Consider the following 12,368-nt stretch of genomic DNA (forward strand, 5'->3'; position numbering starts at 1 on the left):
GGTATTGGCCAGGAGAAGCTGCCGGCCATATTCCACAATAGATAGATAGAACTTTGTATGTCCCCAAGGGGAAGAAGCTCTTTAAATAAATAAGTACATAAATGGAAGATAATACATAATCTTGTAAGGGTAAATAATACATAGATAAATACACACACACACTATGGTCTGAACACACACTCCAAAATAACTAAAGAGCAAGAAAATTAAAAAGAAAGAAAACGTCTGACTTGGCTGTCAAAGTAATGGAGATGCCCATGTTTCTCATTTTGGTTTACCTATGCTATAATACTAACTGTATTGTTGATATGAGTGCTAGATTTTTGCTTTATAGTCCCCACATGTACAGCCTTACCTGCATGTGGACAGCTGCTTCAAGCAAGGAGACTTACTAGCTCTGCACAAGCAGACCAAATGGTTGTCTTCAGACCTGTGCTACACCTGTGCCAGTCACCAAAGCAGGTCCCTGCTCACCCTGCTGCTTTGTATTGAAGACGTCTCTTCTTAGCTGCTAACCTCTGTGGGAATATGGCAACCTCCCACACTAGATGCTCTTAAAAATATACCTGACCCAATAAAACAGTGTAAAATTAATATTATTATATAAAGCAACATTAATAAAAACAACATTAGCAACATTAGTAAAGTCAATGGTAGGAAATGTATTTAAAAGACACTTGAAAGGTTAAGAAATGTATTTGAAAAAGAGTTTTATTAAAAATACTTTTTCAGAAAATAAAGGTGATGGAAGATTAGTCTTTTAAAGTCTGGATGTAGAGTTGTTTCAGGTTGTTGCTCACAATACAGGAGCCCTTGCCAATTTCTTTGGGCTCCTCTCTCTCCTGCTCTGTTTTTCCTTCCTTCTGTGCTCAGTATACACCCTAAACCTAAAAGACTAACTTCACCTCGAACTAACAATGATAACAAAAATAAAAAGTGTTTGCCGTTCTCAGGCTGTTTATCCATTTGGATCCCAATTACCCCAAGTCTAATAAATTAACAATCCGTTTCAGATTCTAAAACAATGATCTAAAAGATACAAGGTTCAAGTCAGTAAAGATGCAGAATTTAAAACAAATCTATAGCAGTTGTTTAAAACTATACTTAAGAGTGTGTTTAACATGGGATTAAAGAGTCCAGAGCTTAAAGGTGTAAGGGGTCTTTGTATAAATGAAGCCAAAAGGTGCAGGTTTTCTAACTGCTGGCTGGTTAATCAGTGTTAGCTCACACAGTTCACATTTTGGCTTGTATTTGCTGCCCAAGTTCTTAAAAAGAAGATTATTTTTATATCAAAACGTCTACAAATTAATTTTTATAACTTTTGTTTCCAGATGTTTCCTGTTTTTATTTCATCTGAACTGCATGGTATCTCCCTTCTTCTTATCTGCCCACCAGTTCATAAGTTATCTGTATCCAGAATGGCACACTGTTTATAGACAAACCAGTTGAATTTGCAGATGGCAAGATACAGCTAATTCTTTAACCCCAAAGACAGTTAATGCCTTGTCAGAAAATATTCTATTTAGTCACTTGGTTGGTTATACTGTATTTTTTTAACTCATTTTTAATTTATTTCCCAATTTTAGGTAAGGGTAACAAGGTAAATGGAGAACCTGAAGAGTTAAAGTCCTCCACAGAACAAAGTACTCCTCTCCAAGACATCATGTCTCAGGAAGAAAAAGCCAGTTACTGGCGTAGAAGCCAACAAACCACAAAATCAGTTTCTTCTTCTTCTCCTCCTTATCTTCTTTCTGTTTCTTCCTCCTGTGGGACATGGAAACAAGGAGACCACAGAGAAGAGCGGGCATCACGACCTGGCAGAAGCCGAATCCCAGGTCGGGATCACAGGAGGTATTACCATGAATACTGGCGCACAGAGTACCTGATGGACTTTGAACCACAGAGACATGGCATGATTTGCATGGTCTGTGGAAGCTCACTAGCTACATTAAAGCTGAGCACCATCAAGAGGCACATTCGTCAGAAGCATCCCGATTCCCTGCTGTGGAGTCAGGCTGATAAGGATGTAATCCGCTCTGGTTGGGAGGCTCATCTTTCTCTGGAAGGTGGATGGAGGCCCAGCACTTCTTTACCCTTAAGAGCCCAAAGGAGTACTGAGCTGGTGGACTGTGCACGTCAATCTGTTGGTAAGCAGCACTGGCATGATTTATCTAGCAATTTTAAGCCTTTATGCTTATGCCTTTCTTTCTAAATGCAGAAGCAGGTATTTAAATAAAGTTTTCCTGTATTTAGCTGATTTCAGATTTTCCTAGTTTTAAAATAAAATTTATACTGCTTCAGCATAGCTCAGTGCAAATAAGCCATAGTCATGATTGTTTGCTTTAAGCAGAAAAATTGGTCTGGTGTGTGTGTCACAGACTGGCACCCTGTACAGGTTGACTACTGCTGTGCACACCTTCCTGTCAGGATAGGCACTAACACCTACTGAACTGGGTAAACAGGTTAGAAAATGGATGAATGGATGGCTTTTAGTTTGGACTTTCACTAAGCATGTAGGATTGTCACACAACATTAAAAATTGCACTTCCTGTGTTCTGTGGAATTTGTAAGATTTAAATGTTACATATTCAGTGCTTGTAATGCTTAGTTTGAGATATGTTATGCAATTTAGTTGTTCAGTTGGCAGTTCCAAATTTCATTTCAGCCCTTGATTCAGTCTGTTTTGAAATTTATTTATTTTTGGTTGGTTATATTATAAAGTAAAAAAATACAATTTTTATTTCTTTTATTATTGTTTTTATTCTATTTTAGTTTCTTTTTATTTCAGTTTTACTTTTTATTCATACTGATGCATTTAAAGCTTATTTCACTACAACCTTTTTTTTTTACCATGTCACTTTGGAATGGCAGCTTGTTGCATGTTGGTCAGACCCATAAATACAGTAAGATATTCCCTGTACTCTGTATATAAGACAATACTTCTACTACTACTATTTTCAGTGGCACCAAAAATACCACATATGTTCTTTCAAGATGATGTTATATTAGTAGTTATCTGCAATTCAATGACTATCATCGTAACTGACCCAGTAACTCAAGGGTTAGTGCTATAATTGCACTAATAACAAATATACTTTGGTTGGAGGCAGTGTTTTTGAATTTTGTGTTGCCATTATATATAAAATACTATGGAATTTACTCTGTAAATTATCTACCATTTAATACCTACCATGAATATTTTTCTGATATAAATTGCCAATATAACATATAGCAATTTAAAAGGAAATTCAAATCATACAGTATATTGTTTCATATACAATACCAGTTGACATAAAATCAATAATTATCATTTTTAAGTTAATTTTAATTTTAGACAAGTTAAAATATTTTTATGTGTTCATTTTCAAAAATAGTGTTAATTGCAGTGGTGACAGTAAGCACATTTTTATCTCAAAAATAATAATAATAAAAAGAAACAAAATATGTAAAAATATAAACTCATGAACCAAAAACTATAAATAAACTATAAATGCTGACTTTAACAAAACATGAATTTGTTTAACTTGTTTGATGATGATTTAGGGTCACTGAGGGCCAAAACCTAACACTGACCTGAAAACAGCCTTCACGTGGTCACCAGTCTGTTGCAGCCAGTTGTACAATTCTAAAGTTATTGGCATCGGAACAGCATATAGTTACCATTTCACTCAAAGTTTTCATTTGTGGGCATAGAATGATAAGGATGAGGAAGCATGGAAGATGTAGAAGTCCAGAATGTTTGAGATGCATTTTCCTTTTTATACTTATTCGATCTAATTATAAATATTTTCTAAATGCCACCGTTTTAATGTTATATGTTTGTTTCTGTAATTTATGAATATTTAATGTATTCTGTACATAGTATGATAATCTTAAATACTTCTATGTGTGACTTTCCTGAGTTTTCTGTTGTCAGTATACAAACTCCTGGCACACAACTTTCTTTTTTTCCTATTGTATACCGGTGTTGAACAGTGCATTTTAGATGCAGTTGCCAATTAATCATGAACTCTGCTTGCATCTTATAACTGATAACTATCTTCTTTAAGAACAGTAGAACTTTAGCTTTCTTATTCATCGTTGATTTTAATTATTCCCATTAAAGCATTTAATATTCATACTGTAATATGCCAGTCCAAAAATTATTTTATCAGGTCCCAGTTTCTTTCTAAAAAATATTGAGTATATGTGGATCGATTTCAAATAATATGAATTTTTACAGAGTTGACGTATAAATGAAGCCGCTACTGATGTTGCTAACCATTAGATTCACGTAGCTAATTGGTGATGAAAAGTGAATATGGTTGCAATAACACTGAAATTGAAATAATGACAATTTTTTTATGTAAACATCTGTGAAAAGACTATGCACTGTTTTTAAATATCTAGGTAACAGACGCCAGATTTTGAAAATGTAACTAGTCAAGGTATTTCACATTTTTTTGTTTTGACTTCCTTAATTTTCCTGTTTAATTTGTTTGCTTATCTCATTCCTCCAAACCCTATTCTGTGCATGAGTGATATGTACATTTGTATGTTGTACTATGTGTGTACATATACATATGTATTTGTGTGTGTATATACATTCACATATATATGTATGTGTGTATGATGTCTATAGAGAGAGAGATGGAGGGGGGGGGGTGTGTATGTTTGCATGCATCATGGAGAATACTTCAGTAAATAAATCTCAGGCTCTTTTTTAAGACTTCCTTTTAATACAGCTATGTGGGAATCCTTTAATAAACAGATTTCCTTTAAAACAAAAGAATACATTTTCCAAACACCACAGTGGTGCAGTTGTATATTAAAATCAACAAGCAGTGAAGAAAACCTGCGAACCAGATGACACAAAAAGTCAGCATAAAATGTTTTCTTTTGCTTGTACCAAGCAGTATATATATTGTTAGATGACTTTGGCAATTTTTTATCTTAACTAATTAGTAGCATAAAAGACCCAGACTGTAAATGCAAATGTGAATTAATCCCGAGGTGACTCTCTTGTGCCAACAGATAAGAGGGAAATGACATTGGTGCTTAATGGGCCATAGCTGGAATAACTGCAGCATGTTTGGTCACAAGTTCGCATCACTGATGGGGATAGCTCAGAAGAGTACTGGTCTTCCTCATATTACAATTACTTTCTGTTTATGCACAAGCGGTGCCTTGTTGTTGCTCTTGTTATTTTCTTTCTGAAGAACTAAAAGCTGTTTAACTGTAGGCCTTGTTTCTAGCCACAGGATAATTCAGTCCCAAGATTGTTTGCTAAGGCAGGAGGAACCTTAAACATTATTGTCTCTAAAAATAATTTTATTAGATAATGTATCTATAGCAAAATTTGATTAACATTCTTGCTTTTTGCACATTGCCTTCTGGCAGACATGGCCTATGGGGTTATACCTGCATAAATTAAAGATATACAGTTGTAGGCATTTTAGCTGGTTGTGTGTTTAGACAGCAGTCAATTTTCTCTACTCAAACGGCCTCATTACTGCTTCATGACCTCTAACCAATGGTGGAATCGGAATATTGAACATCAGTCTGACATCAAAGCTTTCAATCTAAGACAGTAAATTTCTCTTTATGGGATTAATTAGTTCTAAGTGGAATTAGCGTGATTTGACATAATTTAGAATGCTAAAGAGTATGGACTCCTTGAAAACAATGTGATTATGGCCAGTAGTCTCCTTTTCCTTTGTAATGTTAGCGGTTAAGTGATATTTAATTATATGTAATAATATAATTATTATAATAAAAATATTAGAGACTAAGTAGCTAATTTAGTATCCATCCATCCATTATCCAACCCGCTATATCCTAACACAGGGTCACAACATAATGCAACCACAGGGTCTAAATGCAATTTCCTTAGCATATACTTCAAAATAGAATAAAACCTTAGAGGTAGTTAGCTTAACATGTTGTGTATAAAATCCTAAGTCTAATTATTAAAAAGTACTTATCAAGTATGAGTATTCAAATCACATACATCAGGTGGATGAGTTCTAGCATGTGGCCACAGAAAAAGGCACTATCATCCCAACATTAACTATAACAATAGCCGGAAAGTTACAAACCTCACAATAATTATAATTATATACAATAATATAGGTACATTTATAAAAACGATAGTGTAAAACGGCTAGAATTATAGATCAACAACTTGTACATTCAAAACCATCTTTTTTATATACCAAGAGCAACTCAAACAATATTTAAGGTCAGAGATGAAAGCTTATCCAACGTGTGGAGCCCTCATAGACTTCACATAACTTAATACCAGTTTGGTGTCTAGAAATACACAGCAACAGGATGTTAACCCCCAATCTGTGCATTATCAGGTGTAGCCTTGATCCTTAAGAAACACATGTGAGATATGCTTCATTAATATGCACAAAAACTCCAAAAGATTCACTGTAACATTAGCACCAATTTAAGATCAAACATGCCCATGAAAAAAAATTCATATGGTATACAACCTATCTTTAAGGCCTTAAGGCTGGATGATCGACCATTTGAATGGGTTCAACATTTGACAACTTTGTTGGTTGTAAAATGACTAAATGACTGACTGACTGTTCTTGTTGGATGAAAGCAGTTTTCCCTTTCCATGAAGAGAATTTCATTGTTGATGCAAACATAATTTCCTTTCCAGAACAGAAGTGCCAGAAACCAGCAATATTTCACAGGGGACACAGACACAGTCACTGCCCTGGAGACCACAGCCAACTGGCCACCTACCTGCTCCTGGGTTTTCTGTAGTAGAGTCTGTGCTGGTGGTCCAATCTGATGAGATAATCTTTCTATCTGATGATTCCAGCACTCCTTTATCTATGATCACTTTTCCATACACAGTAGAGCAGCCTGGAATTAGAGCAGTAGGACCAAGTGACACATCCAGATACTGAGAAGAGAAACAGAATAGAGGAGGGTTAGTAAAGGTTTATAAATATTGTATTGATTTTATTTCTGTACAAATGACTGACAAACTGAAACTAGGCTAAAGTCAAACAAATCTCCAGGACCAGATAATATTTACCCTCAAGTTCTTAAGTACTTATATAAACCCTTGACACATATTTTTACTGTGTGGACTGGGGATATTCTGAAGATCTGGAAAATGTCAAATATTATCCCATTATATAAAAGGGTGGCCAGGCAGATCCAAGCAACTATAGGCCAGTAAGCTAAATGTGCATCACAGGAAAATTAATGGAAGGAATTCTTAAGGGAAAGATTTAGTAACACATGGCAAGTACAGGAGTTTTACTGAATAGTCAGCATGGGTTCAGAAGAGGAATGTCATGTTTTTAACATGCTGGAATTCTATGAGGAAGCAAGAAAAGGATATGATCAAAGTGGAGCATATGATATTATTTATCTTGACTTTCAGAAAGCATTTGATAAGGTGCCACATGAGTGGTTGGGCATCAAACTAAAAGAAGTGGGAGTTCAGGGTCATGTAGATGTAGATGGTTGCAAAACTGGCCATGACACAGGAAGCAGAGGGTTATGGTGTGAGGAACTGTATCAGAATTAGCTGATGTTAAGAGTGGTGTACCACAGGGGTCAGCGCTAGGGCCGCTGCTGTTTTTAGTGTGTGTGTGTGTGTGTATATATATATAATTTGGAAAGGAGTATAAATAACAAGAAGGTTAAGTTGCACATGATAACAAACTAGGTGGATTGGCAAATAATCTTGTTTCCGTTGACTCATTACAGAGGAAACTGAACAGCATACAAGCTGGGGCAGATTTGTGGCAGATGTAATACTTTACATGTACTTGCATTAAATTTCAAGTAGCAAGCAAAAATGTTAGGTTTGAATACACAATGGGAGGTCTGAAAGTTGAAAGTGCACCTTATGAAAAAAGATTTAGGAGTCGACATTGTCAACTGCCAGACAGTGTTCAGAAACTAATAAGAAGGCTAACAGAAATTTTTATAATGCACTGGTGAGACATCACCTGGAGTACTGTGTGTAGTTTTGGCCTCCAGGGCTCAAAAGTAATCTGATTGGATTTTGGATAATGGATTGGATCAAATCTTGAAAATGCGTTATGCTAAACTAAAAGCGGATTCTGATATTGGTTTAGGTCACGGTATCCAGTCTTGGTTTTAATCTGAATTAAACCCTCAGTTTGTGTTCAAAACCTCTTAGTAGGATTGTGATAACTTTGATCCAAAAAATCACAATTATTCTGGTCCCAGCCATAGGTTGGATTTCAGGAACAAAAATGTATTTTAAATTAAATTTAAATTGGTCAGATAAACAACATTTATATAATGTAGTATATACACATTTTTAATTATATTTTATATCTGGTATGTTTACAATTACAGTGATAAATAAGTGAGAAAATAAAGTAGAAATTAGGCTATTACACCTTTCAGTATAGTAAGGTAAAAAAAGGATTCTGTCCCCCAAAAATAATACTCAATGACAAAATGAAAAATAGTTTCTAACAATGGCATCCCTTATTGCATGTCCAGTCCGTCTCACATTCTGAGAGAAGGCCGGAGGTGTGTCTTTTCAGAAGGCTCAGGTTCATCATAAATGTCATCACACAGAAGGACATTTTGCTTATAATAATACAGACAAGTATTATGTTGCACGGTCTTTGTGGTTCCAGTCACAAGTAGTTAAGGCATGCAAAACATCCCTTCAGAACTCCATTAAAATGTTCAATAGCATATCTTGTTATGCAGTGAGCAGTATTGAAGCATGCCTGGTCAGGTATGTTTGGTGTAAGAACAAGAGTCATCCAGCCATAGTAAGAGTGGATAGGCGCTGTCTCCTAATATTATGCCATGTGGTCAACTGGTTAGGAGCTCTCTGTATAGAGTGCTTTCCCTCAGGATATGCACATCATGGACAGTCCCAGGCGACTTCACAACATAGTTTGTGATCATGAGGTCAGCATCACGCACAAGTTGTATGCTTATACTGTGCCTCCCCTTTCTGTTGATGTACTCCCACTCTCCCTCTCATGGGGTGCTTGTATATACATATATGAGTGCAGTCAATAACCCCAATAGTGTTGGACATGTTCCAATGGTCTAGGAAATCAGGTCATCCTTTCAAAATTAAACAAAGTGATTGCCCTGGCTGGCCAAAGTGATTGACACAGCTTTCACCACATAACTCCTATACTGTCCCCAACAACTTGGTAGAAAGACCCAGGTGCATAGCGGCGCAGAGCAATGAGGACCTGTTCCTCCAAAGACAGACTGTGACAGACTCCTTCTTGTTCTGCGTTGGCCTGACAAGGTCGGCAGTGTATTTAATATCAGCATTCCCAAACCAAAACCGAGCATAAAGTTCTTCAGTGCTGTATTTCTATAGTGGTTTTATACGCTCCACATACACCCTTTGACTGTATTATTTCCTGCCAAAATGGTAGTGGTAATGAACTATATCTGCCATGTCAGTGGTGCTTTGTAAGTCTTTTGAAAAAGCCTGAATAAGATGGTTGCTTGATTAGTTCCACTCCCCTTAAACATCAATTAGGTGATGTGCTTCAGCTTGTTTTCTGTTAAAGCAATCATACCCATGACCAATAAACTCTGTTCACCACACCAACAAGGTGGAACCGGGGACTTTAAAGGACCTAATTTCACAGTAGCAGAAACCCATCCACTTTGGAGGGTGTTAGGATGCATTTTGCCTCAATATTAGAATGTTTTATTTCTGCTAAGGGAGGAAAGCTGAACATGAAGAAGAAAAAGACATTTGGTTTAAAATCATCCCGAATATGAATGCCACAGGGTCTGGCCAGAAGAGGACAAAGCATCCAAGGACCACGCAGAAGCAAAAAACACTCAAATAGGCAACAAGCCCTTTAGGAGAGATGAGTACAATAATTTGGGTATTGATAATATTGGAGCAGAAAACTCACACATGGGATTCAGGTTGTTGCAGGGGACAGGGAACCCACGATTGAAGAGGAAATCAAGCCAGTTTCTCCTAATGCAGAGGAAATAATTATTCTTGATCTCAGTTTTGTTAGTGTGGCAGAAGGTGGATCCACAAGGTAGAGACATAGTAGGTACTACTAAAATAGGTCAAAAACGAATTGTGAATCGTTCTTTGCCAAACAATGAAGATTGCAATGCCTATAGGGCACTTCTTAAATGAGAAACAGAAAGATCAGAAGCTCAGGCTGGTCAGGCAGAGGAACAAATTACTTTGTCCCAACTACACTAAACCAAAGTGAAACTTCAGGCCCTCCTCCTAAAAACACAGCTTCCACACATGAAGAACTCTAAATGTTTTTTTTTTTTTAATTTTTAACTATTGGACATTTACAATTTGAATTTGAAACACAATTTATGTGGGTAATATATATTTGCTTCTTTCTTTATTTTTTTGTGGGTCAAATAAGGTCTGACTGTTTAAAACACATTAAAAATGAGAAGGGGTTTTTATATTGTTTTCTGTGCTGTTTTTTGTTTTTTCAAATAAATACACTTTGAGTGATCCCATACTGGCTATTCTCCCTGTTTTTCACATACCTAGTAGCCTTCAGTGTGATATGCAGTCCCATTTAGAGCACTGCCAATCTGGATTTTGTAATCTTAAATTAGTAAGAAAAGTTAGTATCCAGATCAGAGTGTTTCAATCCAAATTTGCTTTGAAAAACCGTGGCAAAGGTAAGATGGATTATGTGATACAGGATGACAAATAAAGGGATTTCACAATCCAAATCATTTTGATCCATATTAAACCTTTTGAATAAATGGGCCCAGGCTATAACAAGAACATTGCTGTGCTATAAAAACTCCGGAGAAGAGCAACTAGACTGATTCCAGGGCTACAGGCAATGCATTATGAGGAAAGACAAACGAAAGAAGATTAAGAGGAGACATGATTGAAGTGTTTAAAATTATGAAGGGAATTAGTACAGTGGATCAAGACTCTTATTTTAAAATGAGTTCCTCAAAAACACTGGGACACAGTTAGAAATTTGTTAAGGGTAAATTTCACACAAACATTAGGTCGTTTTTCTTTACACAGAGAACCATAGACTCTGGGAATAATCTACCAAGTAGTGTGGTAGACAGTAAGACATTAGGAGCTTTCAAAACTCGACTTGATGTTTTTAAATTAAGAATTAAGGCAATAGGACTGGTGAGCTTTGTTGGGCCAAATGGCCTGTTCTTGTCAAAACACAAATGACTAGTAGCAATTGCAAAGACAGGCACTGATGCAGAGCACATGTGGTTAGGTAAATGAAGTAAGCCTTTGCAGGCTTGACCATAGCAGCCTTAATTTTTTTTTTTTTAGGGTCTTGTCAGTGCCTGATAGAGATGCACTGTACTGCTGTTTTTTTAACATGCTAGCTACAGTAAGTCTTAACAAACCCTTGTTATTGAATGTCTGTCATATTTTTTGCAGCATCATTGCAAAATCAGTCCACTAGATGGAGTAGAGTGTGTTTGGCTGCTAGTCAGTGTTATGCAAAATAAGTATTTCCACTGACTGGATATACTCCCGATTTGGTGAAGGCCATTGATTAATACAGCCATTAACATTTCTCAGAATGAAAGTGCTTAACAACAGCTCACGCAAAAAAGTTTTAAAATTGTGTTTGTGAGGGTGGAAAATGTTAGTAAATAGATGACTGTCCTTTTTCAGAACAGTTGGCTTAATATATACTTAAACAACACGTTACATTAAGCATAATCAGAAACTCAGTTTTAAGGTTATAAATGATTTATCTATCACTCCACGACTGCATCCCTTTAGTTCAGTTTAGATTCTAAAGGAACCTGGAACCTATCCTGGCAGAATCATGTACACGGTAAGAATCTGACATAAACTGGGTGCCAGTCCATAGCAGGGAATGCTCAGTAAGTTGTGAACACAACATCACTTGGAGCTTCTTATTCAGTGAAAGAAATTTTTGTTGAAATAGATGTTACTGTTTTATCATTGGCCAAAGCTAGATAGCGCTGGAGTTCCTCATCTTTGAACAAAAGTGGTGCTTCATGCTTAATAAGCAACGTCGTAGATATGGAGAGAGGAACAAAGTACTCCATCTTTTTAATACACAAAAAAAGAATATGCGATTCTGTGCATATTGTTGTTGCATTCCTTGCTTATGATTGTACGTCGTATTTCTTTAGATTTATGTTGTGGCTTTTCTTGGCTTAGGTGTGTGAACAATTTATTTTGGTGTTATTTAAATAATATACCTTTTGATCATTTACACTTTATAACTTTAATTTTGTCAAGAAAGAAATTATCTTAACTCCCACTATACAGCATCAAGACATATTCAGGCCACACTGAAAGTGACGATTCATCACTTCATTCGTTGAAGGACATATAAGGGAAGGAGTGTTTTTTTTTTTTTTTTAACAAC

At 36.1% G+C, this 12,368-nt stretch overlaps 1 protein-coding gene across 3 annotated transcripts in view; it reads left to right on the plus strand.

Moving 5' to 3' along the window:
- Positions 1 to 12,368, plus strand: part of si:dkey-106g10.7 (uncharacterized protein C11orf95) — a 58,013-nt gene that overhangs the window by 20,163 nt on the left and 25,482 nt on the right. For all 3 annotated transcript variants that reach the window (XM_039769314.1, XM_039769311.1, XM_039769313.1), the window contains exon 2: positions 1,587 to 2,147. In XM_039769314.1, the coding sequence (XP_039625248.1) occupies positions 1,587 to 2,147 (561 nt within the window). The remainder of the gene's footprint in view (positions 1 to 1,586; positions 2,148 to 12,368) is intronic.

The sequence above is a fragment of the Polypterus senegalus genome, chromosome 11, assembly GCF_016835505.1.
Source record: "Polypterus senegalus isolate Bchr_013 chromosome 11, ASM1683550v1, whole genome shotgun sequence".
Classification (NCBI taxonomy): Eukaryota; Metazoa; Chordata; class Cladistia; order Polypteriformes; family Polypteridae; genus Polypterus; species Polypterus senegalus.